The sequence below is a fragment of the Ictidomys tridecemlineatus genome, chromosome 4 (assembly GCF_052094955.1).
Source record: "Ictidomys tridecemlineatus isolate mIctTri1 chromosome 4, mIctTri1.hap1, whole genome shotgun sequence".
Classification (NCBI taxonomy): domain Eukaryota; kingdom Metazoa; phylum Chordata; class Mammalia; order Rodentia; family Sciuridae; genus Ictidomys; species Ictidomys tridecemlineatus.
In genome coordinates, this window is record NC_135480.1 from 151309366 (window position 1) to 151332046 (window position 22681).

Consider the following 22681-nt stretch of genomic DNA (forward strand, 5'->3'; position numbering starts at 1 on the left):
AAATCTGCTTCTTAACTGATGTACCAGACCCAATGACTAAAACATGGATTTTTCTCCCTTTCTAGAACGGCTCTTCTGTCGTCCCTGCAAGATTACGAGGAACCAGAATTAGAAATATCTGGGCTAGGAAACTGCTTCACCCTTACAGGTGTTGTGAAACAACCTCCTTATCTTCTTTTTCCCAGAGGCCAGGCTGAGCGACACTGAGCCAGAGGTACAGAAAAGAAAACTCTCTAAAGCAATTTAGCCAATTTTTCTTGTACCAGGAAAGTTGGAAATCATGTCTTGTTGTCAAGATATGAGTCTCAGAAAACCCAGGGTATGGGAATAAAATTACTTACAATTCAGACTTGCAATGAGCGGGGAGGGGTGATCAGACATTTAATAACTAACTTTTCCCTTGCTCTATTTGTTCATATGAAATGAACTCTAAGACCAGCTATGAAACCAGTTGTCTTGCCTTTTATTTATTTTTGCTAAGTTTTGTTTTGAAGATCACAACATGGATGATTCTAGCTTCCGATACTCTCAGCAGAGTAGTTTCATATGTTTTTATGCTAGAATTTTTCTTCTAACACAGAAGGCATTTCTAAGACTTGGAAGATGAAGTGTTGGTCATCATTGGTAATAATGTAAAGAGCTTTTAAACACTGAATTTACTGTCAAAATATTAAAAGACATATGATAATCTAAATCAAGCCCAACATGAATATACAGGGTAACATTTTCTTAATAAGCTTACACAGGTCTCATTTTCTTTTTCTATTAGAAAAATGCAAAGAATAGTGACTAGACATGGATTCTCAATTTTGTCTTGTTATAGTTTCTATTAAGAGTATAAAACCCTAGTGTAAGTTTAATGCTCACAGTGAGAAGTATCTGTCCATGTGCAGGGATTACATGGCAAAAAGGAAATGAAAGATTACATGATATTTGAGATCTGTCAGAAAATTTAATGCTAATATGATAAAAAGAGGTTGTTTGGGAAGTGGGTAGTATGAAGCACAAACACCGCTCTATGGTCTAAGGGATGTTTCATTTTCACTTTCATCTGTCTCTCATCTAGGGAGGATGCAAGAACAAAGGGAAGGTGTATGGAATATCCTATTTCTGGCCTGAAAATAAAGACATTCAGCCATCTGGGAATAGACTTTTGAAAGAGATAATACTTATTTGAAATCTCTACTATTGATATTCAAAGAAACTACTTCAAACATGTCACAGTTCTGATACCAGGAAGACTGTGATCTCAAATTTGGTAAGGCCATTGCTAGGTGTTTTCTCAATTTCTTCACTTACACAATAAAGGATTGCAATGTGCTGTATAAATTTTGGCCCAACTCTCTCATCTTAACAGAATGAGAAGGCAGCGATTGAGTTGTAAAACGTATGCAGTGTCACAATGGAAATTAGAATATGAGGCTGTTTCCGAGTTTTGTGTTTGGCCTGGGGGCAGGGGGTGAGGGAAGAACAATGTTGCTTGTGTTTTTCTGCTGGATTAATGGAAAGTAGAGATGTCCACAAGAGAAGACACCTAGCAGAAGTCTTAGGATCCCTATCATTGAATGCATAGCTTTCTGGCCAGTATAAAGTGATTCCAGTGAAGATAACACAATCATGGTTCTCAAACTTGAGTGTACATGAGAATCGTGTGTGTGTGTGTGTGTGCGCGCGCGTGTGTGTGTGTGTGTGTGTGTGTGTGTGTGTGAGAGAGAGAGAGAGAGAGAGAGAGAGAGAGAGAGAGAGAGAGAGAGAGAGAGAGAGAGAAAGAAAGAGAAATATTCTGCTGCTCCAGTACTTGGAGGTTCTGACACAAGTCCCAGGTTGGGCCTAAGAACTTGTATTTCTATCAAGCTTCTAGGAGACACTGAGGCCACTCCTGTGATCCAGGAAACACTTGCTAAGAGCCATTGGAGCACAACGATGGGAGGAAATAGGGATTCTCTGAAATCCTTTCCTTAGTTTATTTTAATCAGGAATTTATACTGGTATAGATATATTTACATATGCATATGTCTAAATGTATACATATGAATGAGAAAGTGGGAAGGTAGCTTGGACTCATCGTTTAATAATAGCACTGTGTATTTTAGATATTGTTATTATTGTTATTAATCAAGGCAGAAAGACACAGGTAATAATTGTGAATTAGGAAACAGCTTTCACTAAGGCACTGTCCTTAATATTTGCAGGGTGTGAAAAATGTTAGTATCCCTGTATCGAATGATGATCTCTGATCAAATTTGAGAATTGATCTTTAGTAAGAAACAAACATAACAAAACAAAAAGGGTCATGGGACACCTCAGATTTCCACTCTGCAGACACATTAACACAAACATGCTCATTTAACCTCGACTACACAGAAAACTCAAAAACTGGCTTTACTACCTTCTCAAGTTGGCTTTAACAAATGATTTTATCCCCCAGAGACAAAATAGTTATTTTCCTCAATCATTTTAATATCAAAATTATCATTTACATGTAGGCTGTGTCCATTTTCCACTATGGAGTTATCCTCCATAGGCAGCCCCCACCCTTACCTCTTCAACACCTCCAAAGTCTATTTGGAGAATTTTATTTTTTCTTACTGAGCATTGAAGGGGTTTGTTCTCTATTCCTCACCTGTCAGGCTTACTGCTCCATTTTAATGCGGCAAAAAAAGAAAAAGAAAAGCTAAATGTTAGTTGGCCAATGGTAACAAGAGTAACCATGACAACCAAGATTTAAAAACTAGTGCTCACAAGCAAGGATACATAACTGACACATATTAGGAAATGATAGTGTATCAAAATACTTAAAGGCCTCTAATCATGAAGTAAATGGAGGACATGAGGTTGCACTGCTGAATAAAAATGTGTGTATGTGTGTGCGCGCTAATAATGTATGATCACTTTTCTCCATCACCTACAAAAATACTGCCACAGTTAATTATATCCCAAGAGGTGTTTGATGATGGAGATATAATTTCATTTTTACAAAACATGCCATGAGAAAACTACTAATGTACTTAATGAAAATACAACAGCATTTCATAAAAGAAATTCATTCATTTGAAATAAAGAGTCTTCAGTTAAGAGGTACACTATTGCTTTAATGATATGGAATATCTGCAAATTGCATTGAACTGCACAAAAATTTTCACAATTGAATACTAGACCACAAGGTAATAAAGTGGCAGGAATGATTTCTTCAGACATCTCTTGACAAGTAAGGTAATCATAAATCTTTTTTCCAATAAAGGATTAAATACATTTTCAGTTTGGGAAAATACTCATCATTATAAATCTACAGAGCATGACCCATCAATACAGCTGGGCCAATCCAGAGAAGCATTTTATTACCAGCCATTGAAAAGACAGATATTTTCCTCAACAAAGAACGCAGCTATCTGCAAACACATCTACTGATACTCTCACGTGTGATAATACATTTACTGCTTAAATAACACTATTGTTTTGGTGGAGACTATGACCTTTCCCTGAAAAGAATCCAAACAATCTGCATTTTGAGGCAAATTGCAAAGTACTTAGTGAGTTCCCACTGCAAAGAAAAAGGTACTAAGTCCTTAATGCCAATGAAATAAATACCCATATTGCTGAAGTATCTGGCACTATAATATAATCCAGTCCATCTCTTTAAAAAAAAGAAAAAGAAAAAAGAAAAAGAAAATCCACATTTAAGTTGTACAAACACACACATAAACACTGAAAGATGGAGATAATTTAAAACCTACTGGTTAATTCTTTCTATTCTTAATTTTAAAGTGATTTATCAGTGTGCTAACTTAAAAATAATCATATATATATATGCTTCTAACTTGCTCCTTTTTTATCCAGGACTATCAGAAAATCAGGAATAGGAAAATCTACTCCTTTGGATAGAAGAGAACCACTTAGTGAAATACCAGTTTTATGTATTAAAATGCTGCTTGGGTAGTCACATAAGTAGATGTATAGTTAGTGTACAAGTCATTTCCTCTTCTATGAAGTGTCAGTTTCAGCACATATGTGAGTACATATTTAGTGAAAATATCTAAGTTGGAAGGCTAAATTTAAATTATGGCCAATGGTTTTATTAGAGCTCTTGCCAACCAAGATAAAGGTGATGGAATAAACAAGTGGAGGGAACCAGTTTATTGCATACTCATCGACCTGTATAAATTCAACTACTCCATGTAGATCTGTGTCATGCATTCCACCAGGCACTAGGGGCACAACAAGGAATAAGAGTCCTTGACCCATAGTTCAGTCATACCAAATCAGAGAGTGGGTAATCACAGAAATGCAGTAGTTTTTCTTACAGGTAGGAGAAAAGTACTCTAAGGGCATAGAAAAGGGGATCGACCCTAAGAAAGCTTGAACTGGTAGAGAGGAGAGGGGAGGAGAGAGGCATCTCGAAGGACTTTGACCTGTCAGGAAGCTTCTTAGCTCACTTCTAATGGATGAGTTAGCTGGGCCAAGAGGAGTGGCTGGATGTGATGGGGGAGGCCTTAGAAGCCTTGGCAGGGGGCTGCGTGAACACCAGAAGGCAGGATCCATTGGCAATGTCCAGTGTGGGCTGGTGCAGCAGCATATTTAACAGCATCTCAAGATATTGATGACAACTTGGAAATATATGTAGAGTTGACACAAAAAGAGAAGATTAAAGAATCAAAGCCGAGGCTGGAGCTGGGGAAAGCTGGAAAAGTCTCTATTTCAGTCACATCTACTTCAGGGCTTTCATGAAAGTACCTTGAGATGGGGGTGGAAAGTATCTACTCCCTTTGCCCTGTGTGTTCAGGCTAGACTGTTCATGCCGCACACATGCTTCAGATTTCTCCAACCTCCTAACTCACACTTTCTTTTTTTCCACAGTATAATACACACTTCTCATCTATCCCTAGAAGCTTTTTCATAGAGTCAGGTTAGTATTTCATTCTTAAATATTTATTTTATATATAAATAATTCTTATAGAGTTCTAGAACTAAAGACTGAAAAGCCTTATACATGTAACAGCTGCACAGGGCGGATGAATACCTAAAAACTTCCAATTGCTTTGTGAATTATAATTTCTGAATGTGGATGGATAAAGGCAGGCTAGATTCATGCTTAACATATACATGCCAGCACATGGCAAAAATAATATAGTCCTAGTCCTATTACCTGTTTTTTAAAATTTTCCCAGATTATAATATACTATTATTGAAAAAGCCCTTAATTATCTAGACAACCTTCCAGGTGTATAAATGGGAAAATCTAGGCCCAGAGTGCCAGCATGACTTTCTACCCTGTGTGGCCAGAACTGAGATTTGAACACAAGTCTCTCTTGTTCAGTGTTTTTCTAAACCTTCCTACCATCTTACCTCTGAAACATACATTTTAAGTCACTGTCCATATTGAATATGAAGCACAAAATTAAAAAGAAAAAAAAAACCAATACAAAAAAATTTGTAGCATTAAAAACCTGATAAACATTTTAATTTTCTGATCCTTCAGAAGGTATTTTAGTGCCCTTACAAAGTTTCACTGACGGTTTTGTTGTTATCTATGAACAAATTACTAGAATAAAAACAAAATCAAATTAACAGAATGAAAGGTAAAGAATGAGCTACTTCCATATTAATATAATTAGTAAGTCTCAAATCCTTCTCAGACGACTGTGTAAAATATACTTCTTTATAGGAAATATCAAGTAAACTATTCCTAGCCACAGGCCTATTACTAATGCAATTATCTTGTAAATAGGTGCATTTAATAATGGGGATTACTAAGACAATGTGAATCAACACTATTTTATGCTCATTCTTTTCATAAAGCATCAGTTACATAGAGGAGAATAATAATTTATCAAAAATTATAGTAATAACAATAAAGATACTTTCGATTCTGAGCCATTATCAATGACCTGTGTATAAACTAAAAGGCACCTAAAAAGAGGAAATGAAGTATTTATTATATAATTAACTCTGTTTGAAACACATGCTATAAAAGAACTATTCACTGGGTACAGAAGATTTCCTCTTGAACTGCCTCATGATAATCAAGAAGGACATTGTTGGGTCTACTTGAATTTCAAGTCAGGAATGTTCTTTACTGCTGAAGCAAGCATTTCTATTTCAGAAATGCTTCATGGGCCTTCAGATGGTTGGCTAAATATACTTAACATTCGAGGATGTGTGCATTTTCCAACAATTGCATTAGACGATGCTTACATATGCACACACTAAAATGCAACTCTTAACAGAGTCTTAAAGCCTTTAAATATGATGCCTCTTTTTGCAGGATTAGGAAAAATTATAAATTAGTAGTTTTTTCCAAACACATGCAGATGAACAAAGGAAAACTTAATTATAAATCTTAAAAATTATCAGGGTGTAAAACTTCTATTTCTTTCCATTTAAACAACTGATTCACAAATGCCACACAGATATCTGTTAATGGTATGACTTAAGTATGTCATAATGAAACACAAGTTGAAAAATGGGCATGCATTCTGTTCATTTTGAATAATCAAAAAACATTATCTGATATAGTCTAGAAATGCAATTATTAACAGGCACTTGCTTTCTGATCACCCATGGTATGATGTGACCATTTGAACAAATATTTACCAGAAAAGAATGAGAAATGAAGTAGAATTTTACTTTTGCTTTTTTAAGATTTTTTTTTCTCTCTTCTAGTAATTCCTGTAGCACATAAACAGGAAAGGGCACCAGCTTCTTGGACTTGGACATGTTTCATGATTATTCTGAGGCATGTTGGTAGCTCTTGCTTCCTGCCCTTATCTTATACAGGAGTGAGGTGATAAAATATGACAGGCTCCGTGAGATACACACTAACAAGACATGGGCTGGGATGGAAAGATTCAAGCCAGCAGCTGAAAGGACATTTTTGCCTTCAACCACTAGCTTTCTCAGCAATTTCAGGATATGGATAATTGAATGATGGGAGTGATCAGGGAGAAAAAAAATAGTGATGGATTCCCCCCACCCCTGCCCTTCTTTCTAGCTCTAAAGTAAGATGGGCAATTTTATGGGTTATGGTGATAAACTTTCTCATTTGTCATTTTTCCAAACCTCTGTGTTAGAACAAAAAACAAAACAAATAAAAAAAAAACTGAAACACAGCCTCATAGAGAATTTTTTCCAAAAGAGAAGTATCCTGACAAGTTTCTAAGGAGTCAAAATGAGAGGTTATTAAAAAAAAAAAATCAGCCCATTATAGGAACATAAGAACAAGAGTATAAAGATAGACATAAGTCACATAAACACCAAAATGGTAGCTATGTGGGTAGGAAAAAGAATTAGAGGCAATAATCAGAGCAAGTATCAAAATGAGAACACTCTCATTTTGAGAATATTAGGGAGAGAGAAGTCGTTCAGAGTATAAGGAGGGGATCACCTTCGCCGAGGCATTCCAAGACATGGTATGCCACAAAGGAAAATGGGAAGAAAGGTTAAAATCATATGGAAATAAAATTTGGATTGAAAGAAAAAATTGACATAAAGGGAGATAATTCAGAATTCAGTCATTCTAAATGTTTTAGAAAACATATTACATTGAATTGCTTATTTTTTAAAATTGTTGTTTGTTCTTTTTAGTTATGCATGATGGTAGAATCTACTTTGATATATTTAAACATTGACTATATCTTACTGTAATTAGGATTATGTATTCATAATATTGTAATTTTGAGTAAGAGAAGGTTTAGGGAAGGAATTACAATGTGCTTTATACAAGAGTCTGGGAAGTAAACTGGGAGGGGAGGGCAGGGATCTGGCTTATCTAAAATATAGGCAAAAATAAAATTGAAAAAGAGTGGAAGATAAGAAAAGATTGGGAATATATGAATTATCTGTACCCTTACTGTAGTCAGGTTGATATTCGGGAGAGTAAGGACTGAGGTTGTACTTGTTAAAGTAGGAAAATGATACCTTCTCACGCCCAGTTCTCAGTCACAAATGATAACTTAAAAAATAAGTGGAATAATAGAATAAAAGTAAGAGAGAATGTATCCTCTCTCTTTTTTTTAATCCTTCATTGTTAGCTACTTTTGCCAAATCTTGAAAAAACAGCTACAGAAAAAATCTTTCAGCACCTAGCAAATTACACTTATGAAATGGATACAAATGTGCAAAATTGTAATAGTGTTTGAAAAATATGTCAACATTGAATAATTAACCACCTAAAACAAACAAATGAAAACTTGCATGGAATGGTCTGCAGTGAATGTACTAATATCTAAAATATCAGAAAAGTTGCTCATTCTAAATAAGGCAGTGCAGAAAATTCAGGCTGGGATACATTCCTGGAGGACAGCAAAGGTACGGACCACAAATTGAACACCATTCAAAACAGTTCAGTCTTTATGTTTTGTTCTACCTCTGATGGAAACGTTTCCCCAGCAATCATAGGGTTACATTAAAATGTTCCTACTAAAATCAACCACATGGTGACCACAGAACAATGATCAAGTCCTCAAAATTAGGCAGCCCTCAAAGTTGCAACAGAAATATTGAGCAAACCTACCTTTTATAAAGAAGAATAGCAATGACAATGCAGATGATAAAGACTACTGCAAGGACAGGACCTACGACCCAGATCAAGCCTTCTTCTTCATCTGTGATGGGCTGTGGATCCAGATCCATCGACACAACAGGGTCAGAGTAGGGGCTGGTTGCATACATCTTCTGAGGAAAAACAGAGTCTGTTTTAGTTATCAAATAGGGTCTTTCTGGACTGTATTTTGCATTAGAAGGATTTCCCCCCCAACTCCAAATTTAGGACATAGTGAATTTTATGACAAATGGATAAAGCAATTGAAGTCAAATACAGGATGAAATCAATCAAATGAAGGAGGAAAGAGAAGGGAGAAGAAAGATGACGGAGAAACTGACAGTCTTGTGTGATCAGTTTCCTTGCAGAGTGAAATCTTACAACAAAATCACTTTGTGGTATAAATTACTTCATTGGTACTTCTCAGTGGGATCTACATACAGAATATTAAATAATTTAATGAACCATAAATACCAATGATTAACCAGTCCCAACAAGTCCAGTGAACTTTTACATTGTGCCAATGTGTGAGAAGCTATGTGAAAACCGAGAGAGTGAGTTCTAGCCTCAAGGAGTGACAGGGTAAGTATCCCTAATTCAAAATTCTCAAATGCAAAAGTTTCTGAGCAATTTCACATTTTTGGATCAGGTACTTTAGATATTTGGATAATACAGTGAAGTTAGTATAAATATCCCCAAATCCAAAAACATCTGAAATTGTCAACTCTGCCAGTCTCAAGTATATTCAATATGAAATACTCATTCTCTATCAACCAAAAAGGCCACAGTTAAAAGGTACATATACAGAAAAATAAGTCAGTACTTTGTCAAGTATTTAATTATATCAGTGCTTCTAGTGCTATATGTTGTTAGGCCAAATGATGGACAAATCAAGTCCACAATTTCAGGAAAGAAATCCAGTACCCAAATCATTGGTGCAAGATGTACAGAGCTGATGACAGCTTTCTTAAATAGGGAATTTTTATAACTTGAAAAGGGTTTATTAGTTCCTAATTGATTTTAAGTGACTACTTCCTGGTATGCTTGTTTTTAGCACACAATTGATAATAAATATAATTTAAAAAATATTTACTTGGTGAAGGAATGAACTGAAAGTTTGTGAACTTTCTACAACATTCCATTATGTTCTGTCTCATTTTCGCCTGATTTTAGACAAGCATTCTCTTGAGTCTGTCTCTTCATATTGTCCCTTTCCTTTTCCTTCCCAGTCTTTCCAACCCAACCCCACTGGCTGCCCTGCTTCTTATCTCTTCTCACCTAAACATGACTATTGGTGCTATTACTTATTTCCAAATCTAATTCTCTTCATTCCATTCTTACGCCTTTTCAGATTTGCTACAATTGACCAGGACTTTTTAAAAACTCCTGCTCTGACTGTTTTAATTCCCTAATCTTTCCAACTGCTCAAGTCCGATTGAGTTAACTGCCCCTGTTCTATGGGCATGCATTCTTGGGCTCTGTTCTCCACCACCCTAGGATGTTCAGATCATCCCTCAGTGTTCACTACCAGCCTCCTCTGTTCAGATTACTTCTTTACTAGAGTTACTAAACTCAGGAACTCATAGTAAGTCTCAGACCCTCATTTCCAGTTGTCTCCACATGCATGCTCAAATGAGGAATTGCCTGCCTGATTTCACTTCCTCCCAGACAGAACTTTCTCCCAATTCCCCAATTTCTCTTATACTGTCAGTATCTATGAATAGAGACTACTGACATTACCTATCAGTGACCCTCAGGTCCATCTGTCCTTTTTGCAGCCTCATTCACACCATCTTTCTTTAGGACCTCATTCATGTTCTCCTAACCACACCAAAAATGTCTCCCTTTTTTTCTAATACTCATTACTGCCCTAAACTACATAAAACCTTCAAGACAAATAGATAAAGCAACTGGTTACTACTAGATAAAACCTACATACCTTAGCATGGCCCTCAAAGGCCTTTGTTTTAAATTGTCGCAGCACATCTAACATATTCCATCAGATTGAGCTACTACTCCCCAAATGCTCTATTCTTGTTCTTTAACTCTCCACAAGTTCCACAACATTTAACTCCTAAAATCCAACTAAGGTGCCACTTGAATACTGCCCCCTTAATTGGAAGAAATCTGTCATTCCAAAAATTACATGTAAAAATAACAAGTTGATCACCAGACTCTTTTTAAAATTTGGATACACCCTTCACTTCTTTTAATGAAAACAAAAATTCCTGAAAGAGAGATTTATATACTATATTTATATACTATTTGTGTATATAAATCATTATTACCCTATACATGTATGATGCTTAAAATGGCTAGCACAGAGCTCTGCAGTTGGTGGGATCTCAACAAATCTTTGCTAAATAAAAAGCTCCAATTCAAATGGCTGTGATTATCAAAGATATGAGTGTATATGCTCCTTTATGATCAGTAAATATATTTAATTTTTAACCTTCATCTTTTAAAAACCCCATTTCAGGTATATATTCTGCAATTTAGTATAATGAGGTCATCAGACATGTTCAGACAACACATGCCACATTGAAATCTTGATTTTACTCCATTTTCTTCACTTACTCAGGAAAGAGATTGCCTCAATTTCCAGATTTTTTTTAATGCATCAAAAGATGATGAAAAGTCAGTATATATTTACAACCTGCTCAGAAAGAGCTCAAATAAATGTGAGGGAAGGAGGGTAGGTGGAATAAAGATATGTGGTATAAGGATTTACACAAAGGACTTGGCAGAGAGACTATAATATTCAAGAAACATGATTCTTTATATAAGTGTGTTTGCTTATGCAGTTGCCTACTCCATTTGTAGGTCACACTCAAAGTGTCTGTAGAAGCAAAACATGTTGACTTAAAATTCTTTCCCAGAGCCTTTGAGATGATAATCTAGGTCAATCAAGATGGAATTCTAAGCAAAGGTCTTCCCAAAGCACATAGATTTCCAACCCCAGTCAGGAAACACAGTCATGTTATAACAAAAAGAAAGTAAAGGCATAAAATGATACTAGTCTCATGAAAAATAAGATGTGTTCAGTGGGTGGCAATAATAGTTTTAACTTTATACTACTCAAAAATAGTTCTCTGGTATTTTTTTGAATATGAGGCAAAGGATTGGGGAAAAGCACCTGTCCTTACTAGGAAGAGACATTTTGTCTCTGCAAATTGCCAACCCACTCTTGGAGTGGTTATGCACATTACTTACCAACAGTCTCAGAAATCTGAAGCTTAAAAAATGATGACTTCACTGCACACATGATACTACTTGGATACAATTCTCATCTATAAAGTAAATGCTGGCCTGAGCACGTAGGAACCATAGGGAAAACACTGTTTTCGTGGAGAGCAATATCAAGAACCAACTTAGATGCCCTTCAGCTGATGAATGGATAAAGAAAACGTGGTGTATATTCGCAGTGGAATATTACTCATCCATAAAAAAGAATGAAACTATGGCATTTGCAGGTAAATGGATGCAACCAGAGAATATCATACTAAATGAAATTAGCCAATCCCCCAAAACCAAATGATGAATGTTTTCTCTGATAAGTGGATGGTGATCCATAGTGGGGGGTGGTAGGGAAGAATAAAGGAACTTTGGAATGTATAGGGGGAAGTAAGTTGGGGGTGCCAGGGTGATAGAGATGGAAAGGACAATAGAACGAGACAGACATTATTACCCTATTACATGTATAATTATACTACTGGTGTGAATCAGCACCACGTACATATAGCTAGAGGAATGAGAAGTTATGCTCCATTTGAGTACAATGTGTCAAAATGCATTCTGTCATGTATAACTCATTTGAACAAATAAAAAAGAAATATGGTGGAGAAAAGGAATAAGATAAATTTTGGGGAAAAGATCTTCATCCTACAATTAATAAAACTGAGATGACACAGTAAGGAAAGGAGTGGACACATCAGCATTTGGTGACCCACTTAAACAGGGGGAAAGGGTTGGGGAGACATCAAGAGCCAGAGTGAGAGAGCGTGCAGTCCGTTTTGTTTGTATGATCAGATGAGCTTTCCCTTCTTTGTTGGGTTCTCTGATCTACCTACATGTTCTGAAAGTGCTTTCTGAAACGTTCATAGAGCTATTTAAAGAAAATTCCTCTCAAGTACCTAAGTCTTATTTTTTCTCTTTTTAAAGAGAAAGATGATTTCCAACCTCCCATTTCCCTTGATGTTCTGCCTTAAAAACTTCAACTGGAAAGAGAAAGCGTATCTGTACATTAAAATTCCAGGAAGGCCGTCACATCGTTTTTGAAATGACATTTTGCGTACAAAGGTAAACCAGGCTGCCTTTGTGTTTTGACTTTCCACGGGGGAATTCCTTCAGTGGTTTGAAGAGAGGCCCCACTGTACGCGCTAACACCTGATGTGGAGAAACCTTTGATACACTGAGGGCTTCTTACATGCAGAAATTGACTGGCTCAATGCAGTTGCCACGCCTGTCAGACTCGGGCCCTGATTAGAAAGATCCAGTCTGCAATATGTATGTTAAATGTTAATGTGAACTGCCACTTCAAAACCCAGCCCCCTTCCCATCTACAGTTTCTCTCCATTTTTTTTTTTAATGTTCAAAGCCACTGAAGCATAAAATGACATAAGAGCAAGATGAATTACATAAAAGAAGACAACTCATTATTTAGAGTACCTTAGGAATTCTCCCTTTTATTGAATTATTTTCAAACTTCCTTGGCTTTTCACTGACAAAGCCACTTGTAAAGTGCTATAATTAAAGAAACTGGTTGTGCTTGCCTCTTCCTAGACAGATCTTCCGGGGAAGCTGGCCAGAGGAACCGTGGCCTCACTGGCAGTTTTATAGGAGAATAAATGCAACCATTTCCAAAGTCAATGTTTTCAAATATTTGGAAATATATTATGTGGACTTAGAATTTATTAGTTCTTACTGAAATCACAGAGGCTAATATCTGCCAGGTATTATGTCAGATGAGAAAAGTAATTTTTTTTTTTTTTAAATACCACTCTACGTAGTTGAGGGAGGAAGATTGTAAGCGATGGACGCAACACTAGGACATAGGTGTTACGTTGACAGGTCTGGAAATCCATGTCCTGGCATTCTCGTACTTCACATAAATGAAGCTCACCTAAACTCCCTGTCATCAGAGACAACTTATTTCAACTGCAATCCCATGCAGTGTACTAGAAGGGCAGGCAGGCTGTTCTTACACTTGGGTTAATGACAGCTCAAGAGAAATAATTAGGATGGATGTCCCTACATGGCCCCAAATAACCACCTAGTATATATTGGCCCAACTGTGTAAAAGTACCCCAGCAAATAGATGTCATGATAATGAACTTACAGACTCTGCATGCTCCATCACTGCTAACACGAAGAAGACATATTCTTGACCACTTTGGAGCTGCTTGTTTGTAAATCCGCCATAATGTTTGTCATCCCCCAGGGTGAACTCAGTGGGAAGGACATCAAAGTGAGCGGCAATATATGGCTTTAATTCAACTTCTCTCCCGTAACGGATGCTTCTGCGTTTCCTAGATATCTCCTTAAGCAGCTTAAAGAAGAAATGAGAAACAGAAAAAGAACTGTAAACAACAATAACCCACATACTGATAGTTAAATGGGAGAAATTAATTCAGTACTGGGAACAACCCAAATTCAATTTATCCACATTTCATGTAGCGATGCCAGCATCACTAAATCTCAGTTCTCTCCATACTTCAAATGCTTGTCTTCCTGTTAAATAAGATATTGGACTCCTCTTGCAAGGGCCAGGCTATAAACACAGGGCAATTAGATCTTTACTGGTAGCTCATATCATTTCCTACACTAATGAAATTCTCTCAAAGGGCAATACTGCATCATAACTTGTCTAAGGAGAAATGGCAGCTTGATTCATAAAAGCCTTGTTTTGTAGGAGATTTATTAAACAAGGAGTAACCTCAGATAAAGTCATCTAAAAGTCTAACTATTACCACATTTTTGGAGAGTTTAATTTTCAATTATGAGATCATTTATATGATGTAAATTCCCTCAAAGCAACAGAAGAAATATTTATTAACTTTTAAATTTATAATATATATGTTTGTAATATAAATAAATTCTGAATTTATGTATATTAAAAGGGGCATTGTTATTCACTTAACTGTTCATGACTTAATTTGTCTCCCTGATTAATTTGGGTGCAATTCATCACATTTTGTCATGGAACTCATTTTTTTATAGAATCCAGTTTTCTGGGAGTTTGTTGGGTAACATAGACAGGGTGAATAGAAATCAATTTCAATATTATGTTGAAGAAAGCAAACACATATATATACATTAAGATCCCTCATGAGTTTCTAAAAGAAAGAATTTATTTTTAGATAACGTGTTGTTTCACATTGCCCCCTTTATTAGGAGAAAAATCACATTAATGATATGACAACTGATTTTAAAATGATATCAAAGCTATCATTAGCTTCTTCCACTACATAGTATTTCACCAGGTTTAACAGGAAATAGGTCTGTTTCAGTCTGGAATGCTTTTTGAGACAAGCAACAATTTTTTAAAGGTATATTAGAGAGAATTTTTTTTTCATTATCTGTGCAGAAAACACAATATATCTGAGGACAAACTGGAAAAAGATTATGCACCTGAGGGTAAACCCTGTCCTTATCTTGATAGACAAAATTAAAGTATTTATGGAAAATTTGCAAGAAAAGTATTTATATCTCTTCATTTTATAAATGAATAGGATATAGTAAAAACCAAAATAGTGACAACTATTTAGTATAAAGAGATGTTGTCATAATCAAGGTCAGGATTTGGTGCTGATAAAGGCCTCAGACTCTATCTATGAAAAACACTGAATTTGTCCAGTAGGAATCTGATGTTCTATAGTTTCTTCTACACTCAGACTTGCAAATGGGCTCAGCTGATTCAAAATTATACCCTCAAAATGGAGAAAACAGTCTTTTCATTATATAGATAATTTTTGCCCATGTTATTTGTCAATAATATCTAATTTATAATGTTCTAAAATTTTCTGTTAAATTTGAATTTATTGATGCAATTAAGATTATGTGAAATGTGAGCTGTATGAAAAGCATAGTAAACTGGACAATATCTGTTTAGCAAATGTGAACCATCTGATGATAAATTCAGAGAAATTGACCAATTATGCACCAATTGGTTAGTAAAAAAGCAATGGCAAAAATTTAATACTATCTTTTAAGTTCTGTTGTGAAATTTAGGTTTGTTTTTAATCATGATAATAACTATCACTAAGAATTTTCTGGACACCAGGCACTGTTCTATAAGCCCAAAGATGCATTAAGTTCATTTACTCTGTATAATAACCCTATGAGGTAGGTTACAATCATCCCCACCTATAGATGAGGAAACTGGGACATAATAAAAAAATTGCAATGAATGAAATAAAATTACTCCCAAGAGATTTTTTTCCAGCCTTATTTTTACTTGTGGTTGCCCCAAATCAAGAAATCAAATGCTATGTTTAAGCTCTGATCACCTATTTGTTTTCACTTGGTCTGTACTTAGACACATCGTTTTTGTGCACTTGCTTTCATTAACACAGATGGACGTGTTATTTCCTTTCTCTGGATTCTTTTAACATGCTAATTTAAAAAAAATCTGTTGTCAAATATTCAACATAATATTATACTTGAAAAGTCATTAGAAAGGTTATTGTCGCTGTGCAGCAAATGATGACAGCCATTGCTTTGAGGACAAATGCACTGCAGATGAGCTGAACAGCATCTTCAAGTTGGTAAATCAAAAACATTTACCATCAGTTGTTTATGTGACTGCATCCTTTCTTCTACTTCACTGATCAAACCCTACCTTGATTTTATTCATATTTCAGATGAAGGCAGCTGTCATAATTCATCCATATCATTGTCATTCCCATAAGAACCTTTTGCTAGGGTTTATTTAGAAGATGTAGAGAAAGTGCCTCAGAATAAAATTTTTGAGTATTTTGGTATTCCTTAGGTCCAATGCAGTCATTCATTAATGCATTGGACCTAATAGAACATCACCCTGGCCCTGTAGGTTGCTCTAAGCTCTGTAGAAAGCTTCCTGTGTTATACTCTAAATGGCTCAAGTGAGCTCAGATGACACCAAAGTTAGACAGTATGCTGGTTACAATCACAAAAGTCCGTGATATTTTACGACAAGCCTTTGAAGTACAGTGCAACGAAAAGCTTATGATATATTAGGTGACCTGCTCTCAATTAAATATAACTAACATTTTGGGAGTCATTCTGCCCAAAATTCATTTCAACTATCAATGTCTGCTCTGCCCAGTCTGACCTTGAGAACAGGAGTTCCAGTCTATGAATTTATCATGTGAAGAGCATCTCCAGACAAAGAATAAAAAGAGCTCAAAAGATAATTTTTAGAGTAACTCTGTTTAGAAAGCCTCTTTCAATTTTTTATGGGCCTCAATGTGAGGCATACATGTGGAAATCCCCTTAGGCCACCATTCTATTCGATGATATGGTTCCAACAATTTGAATTATAGGCCTTTCTGAAAAATTACTTGGTCAAATACATTTAAGAGAGGAATACTGCTTTGTCCAACTTGGCAGTACCAAGCTATAGATAAAATTACTACAATGCTTTTATTATCCATGATAGGGTGGGAAAATCCTGTCTGCAGGGATCAGAAACTGGATGAGTAAGCAGAAAGTGAGGCCATAGCCTACTTTCATTTGTTCCCCTCCACAATAGTTACAAGATGTATTGGAGGTAATTCCAGAGATATATCAAGGGCTTTAGTTCTTTTATCAGAAATAATTTTCATTTTCCAGTCAATGCATATCTTATTTCTTCCACCATTAATTCTACAATGTGGTCTCAATTATATCAGTAAGAAAAGTGGGAAACAACCCATCCTGACCCAAAAATTTTGAATTAATAAAATGTTCTCTATCAAGCTATTATACAGATTAATGCACCACAACCTACAGGATGATTAAAATGACCCTTTGTTAAGGGAACCAGCAGCGCAGACCTGTAGAATTTAATTGCAAGAAAGTTCAATGTCACATAGCTCTATACTTTAATCCATTAATGTTGCTGTGCATTTTAGAGGTTAAAAACTGGCTGTAAAAGAGATTCACTTTCTATTACTTATTATCAAATGGCTTCACTTCTAAGGCAAGCTTATTATTTAAAAGTATTTGATATCATTTGCCTTGGATCTCAATACCTTAAAAACTTAATATATATATGTATAGAGATTCACAGGATCTACAAGTTGCCTTTGCAATTCCAACTAAAATGTGATGGTGACAATCCTGGAATTCAGAAAAAACCCTAATAAGATCATAAATTATTTCCCAGGATTATCTTATTAGTCATTTGCAAGTAATATCCTGTCTGGCTTTGAAATCCTTACAAAAAGCTAACTGATCATTTTGCATCTTCAGATGTAGGATTACTCTTCCTCCACTACCATATGATAATAATTTTATTTATTTAGCATTAATAGAAAAAATTAACTTGATAACTTATCTAAATTACTTCGTAGTATTATTGAAATGATGCCTTGTTTTATACCCCCATGACATCTAATCACTACATGACACAAAAACATCAGTCTAACCTTGAACTAATCTCACCTTCTGAACTTGATCAAATTTAACTCAAAGTGGATGTTGATGAGTCCCCACTTCTAGAGATGACACACATCTGCCAGAGAATGCTAACAGTCCCTTTTTGTCAAATCAAAGTCTCCTTTCTGTAGACATGTTTGAAATAAAAATCACCTTCCAGTAATACAGGTAAGGAATTTAATATTTTCGTTGCTGCATTTGTACTAATTTGACATAGAGAGAATACCTAGAAATAACAGGCTGTGCTCTAAGATGTGGCCTATGTTGTAAATAAACCCAATAAATTAAAATCTTCTATTTCCCAAAAGGGCATCTGGGTATTTGCCTTATGAACTTATTCAAAACAGCATTTCATTAAAATAACAAAGTCTCTCCTATATTTCAAATATGAATCCTAGTCATTAACTTTCAGTGGCCCTCTGGGGATGTGGCCCAATACCCAGGTCTGTAGTTTTATCATGCAAATAAAATATGTCATAAATAAGTCTTCTATTTCACATTATGTATTAACTTTTTTAATGCTCTTTTTAAAAAAGAATTTTCAATTAAAATGCACCTATTTTTAGATTTTAGAAATTAAAGTCATATTACTTAATTATTGCCATATTTTGTTTTACATTTCCTTCTTTGCTCAAAATTTTGTGACTTGTTTCATTTTCCTCTGCAGTTACATGTACTTTTGATTCTGAAAAACCTATAGAATACAGAATAAGGCAAACATTAACTAATCAATAGAATTCTGTAAGAAACTGGTCAAGACCACATATTAGGTCAAATGAACTCTGCTGCTAAAGTACAATTTAGCATTTGTAAGGGCCTTCGCAACTGTCAAACGAATGATGGCCCTTGAAATTCATATCAATGGTCATTAAGTCTTTGCTGACAATTTATTTCACCTTCCCCACTTCTACATTATGTTTTACAAGGGGCAAAATATTAAGGCCAACAATGATTAGACAGGTTGTAAGCTTTATTGCAGTTTAATGTCTTTTAATTAAAGCCCAAGGATCTTTGTTGGGATCCCTAGAGTATAATATGATCAGAGCATTGAGCCACCCGACCAGCCAGATGTGCAGAAGCCAGCACCTTCATTAGATGCTGAAAGCCTCCATAGGGAAGAGAGGATATTTAAATAAGTAATGAAAAACACAGCCAACGAAGATATAGTTACCTCATCTAATTCCATTTCATCTGGACTCTCCCATGGCTTGATAAATTTCCCACGAGATTTCTTCAAAGGCACAATTATTATGTAGTAACCTCTGCAAAGAAATGGACGGGCAAAAATAAGATTAGTTCAGAGGGAAGAGAAAATAGATGTGCCCTTCAATCTTCCACAGACCAGTGATTGAGAATGAAGGCAAATTATGGATATGGAGTGACTTGTCCATTTCTTACATCAATGACAAATAACCACCTGTTGTTCAATTTTAAAAACAACATGGATAGACATTTATGTGTGACTTCAATGATCTTGTATGGCAATATCACCATGGCTGACTACTCTTTATTAGGCATCATAAACAGAACAGGCACTTGTTGTTAAGACCCTGGTGCTGGACACATACAAGGATAGTATATTGAAATCTACCACCACAAGCTGCTAAACAAATATTTTTTATGACATCAACTTGTAACAGGATATTTTTAAAAGGGGGTGGTATATAAAGAAAATTACTCTTGGTTTCCACAGATATCTATTATTTTGTTTATACAAACCAAAAATACTTTTTGTTTGGATACAAAAATTAAAAATAAAACTTACTCATCTGAAAAGAAAGTAAAATGCAAAATCTCTAATCTTGCCTATCAAACTATAAAACTAAATACTGCAGAATTTCTAAGATTTCTATGTAAAGGGCTTCAAATTAGGTCTCAACACAATGATATCTATAAGAAAAGACAAATGTAACTGAGACCTCACACTGAAAATGGTCAACTAAAATTTAAGTGTTGTCAAAAGCCACCTGTTAAAAAATAGATATAGGTCACTAGTCAAGTTACTAGAGAATATATCCTTCCCTTGCATTCATGTTTAGGGACTTGCATGACTACATATGGATTTGGAACATAGTAGATAAAACCTACTAACACATTGATCACTTCCTTCTTTTCAGGTATTATATTAAATGCATACACTTGTTTTGCCTTCCTATAGCACAGTCCCTTAAGTACAGTCTAGACATAAACTCTAGGCTGTAAGAGCAGGTCACAAACAAAAAGATCCAGAAAAAGAGAGAGTAAGGGGATTTAAACTTTTTCAATGATCTCTTTTTTACACTCACTCCATGCATCATAACACATTTCTGGAGAGCTCCACAAAGTTGATGTAGATTTATTGGGAAAGTGAAAACACACACATACAACAGAAGACAGTCATATACCTTTGAGAAGAGAAGGTTGTCACAGGGGACAAAGCAAAGAGGGAAAGGGCACTATCAACCCTGAGCTGCATGGAATCGAAGAGAACAGTAGCAGCCACAGGAAAGCCTCTTTTAACTCATCCCAAATTCTCAACAAACTCAGCAAAACTTTAGCACTATTGAGCTGTTCCCATGAATACTGTCTAGAGCTAGGCTGACCAGTATAGTAATCTCAGGCCCCTGTGGCCACCAAGCTATTCAAATGTGGCTCCCCAGAACTGAGATGCACCCTAGTTATAAAAGACACACTGGATTTTGAAGTGTTAGTAAGAAAAAAAGAGAATGTAAAATATCATTGACAGGGGCAGTGGTCGTGGCTCAGTGGTAGAACATTTGCCTGGCATGTTTGAGGCACTGGATTTGATTCTCACCACCACATATAAATGAATAAAATACAGGTACATTGACAACTACAAAATACTTTTTAAAAAATATCAGTGACATTTTTATAATGGCGATCATAGGTTGAAACAGTAATAATACTCTGAATTGGGGTTACATAAAATGTTATTAAAATTAATTTTACCAACTTCTTTTTGCTTACTCTCTTTGCAACTATTAGAAAATTTAAAATTTCACAGGGATCTCACACAATGCTTGCTGATAAGTGCTACTCTAGAGTGTTCTTGTGAAGAATATGGCACTTGGAGATATAGCTGGCCCAGAATTTAGGCTCCACTACTGATATGCTGGATAGTCTTAGGTTTCTTGTTTAACATCCCTGAATCTCAACCGTATATTCTGAAAAATGGAAGTATACCATACTAGGCTGTTGAGTGCAGGGAAACAAAATAAACAAACCTGAAGCATTGAGCACAGTGTGGGTAGCCAACAGCACCAAACAGACGCCAGCTGTTATGGGCGAGGCTGACATCACAGTGGAAGAGACACATCTGAGCTGTCTCATTCACTAGGACGGATGAAATTCCGTGAGATGGAGGTAAAATAACTTGTTTTAACTTTTCCCCCCTAATCAAGAATTCAAGTCAAACCAGTCAATTATACCAGAAACCTTTCTCCATGGTGCTGTGAGCAACTCATGAACAGATGCACACAAGTACATCACCTAACTGTTCGTTTTCTTTACTACAGATAATCATGATGATCAAGGAGGGTGAGGAGGAAGAAGAGTTGGAGAGTGTGAGAGAGGCCAATATCTTTTATTTTATGATCCAGATCAAGCCTCCTCTTCATCCTGTCCTCCCACTACCTGAAGGATTTGCCAAACAAGTCCATCATGTTAAATGAGCATGGAGAAGAATGACAGAGGCTGCAACTGAGCGTACAGAATAACACTGCAGATGTACTTGATAAACACACTTGTCAAGGAACCTCTTGCTTTTTCTACCAACTGCACAAAGTCAGGAGAGCTTCTCTTCTCCTAAAGTAATGATGCTGCACATTATCAGAGAGCGCCCACTGTCTGCTTTCAGAATCGTATAAATCAAAGTTAAGCTGATGAATTCTATTAATTTTTCTTCTGCTTTCATACACTGAGTTGTCATTCTTGTTCACGGGGGGAAAAAAGGATGCATTCTTTCTTCAGCAACACTCCCCAACTATTCATTTCACTCGGGGCTGAGATAAGAATTTAACAGCCTCTCCCATAGCAATTAATTATCAGTGTGGTCAGATATCCATAACCTCCTCTATGTCTACTGCTCTCTAAACCATGCGTCTAGGTCTAGGGCAGTCAAAATAGAGCTTGCTTCCAAGCCACTCTTGCACACTGAGAAAAATGGGGTGTTGGCAATTTGGAATTTCAGATTATAGAAAGTATCACCTCAGTCTAAATACGCAATCTGAACCGTGTTCTCTGCAACTCAGACTTTGCAAACATCCATGTCTTTGCCTAACCTGCACCCTAGCTTTCCCCGAAGGGTGCTGCTTCTCTTGAAGCCTTCTCCTGTGGTAGCTGTTAATTTATCCCTCTTCCCTCTCCAGGAATCTAAGAATCAAGATTTGGGGTTTGTTTGTTTTCTTGGCTCCTTGTGGCTTCTTAAGGTATTTTTCCTCTACCCTCTTGCTAAAAAATTAAACAGCCAGCTTCTGTTTTGAAGTTCATGCAATTCATCTATATGACTCTCTTCTCAGGCTGGTTTTT

General features: G+C 35.9%; 1 protein-coding gene across 50 annotated transcripts in view; it reads right to left on the reverse strand.

Annotated features, from left to right (window-relative positions):
• Nucleotides 1-22681, reverse strand: part of Ptprd (protein tyrosine phosphatase receptor type D) — a 2128582-nt gene that overhangs the window by 116255 nt on the left and 1989646 nt on the right. For 25 of the 50 annotated variants that reach the window (XM_040285757.2, XM_040285770.2, XM_040285764.2 and 22 more), the window contains 4 exons: nucleotides 19326-19416; nucleotides 13875-14084; nucleotides 8510-8670; nucleotides 2624-2638 (listed from right to left, as the gene is read on the reverse strand). In XM_040285757.2, coding sequence (XP_040141691.1) covers nucleotides 2624-2638; nucleotides 8510-8670; nucleotides 13875-14084; nucleotides 19326-19416 — 477 coding nt within the window. The remainder of the gene's footprint in view (nucleotides 1-2623; nucleotides 2639-8509; nucleotides 8671-13874; nucleotides 14085-19325; nucleotides 19417-22681) is intronic. The other 25 variants (XM_040285766.2, XM_021728226.3, XM_021728225.3 and 22 more) reach the window with 5 other exon arrangements.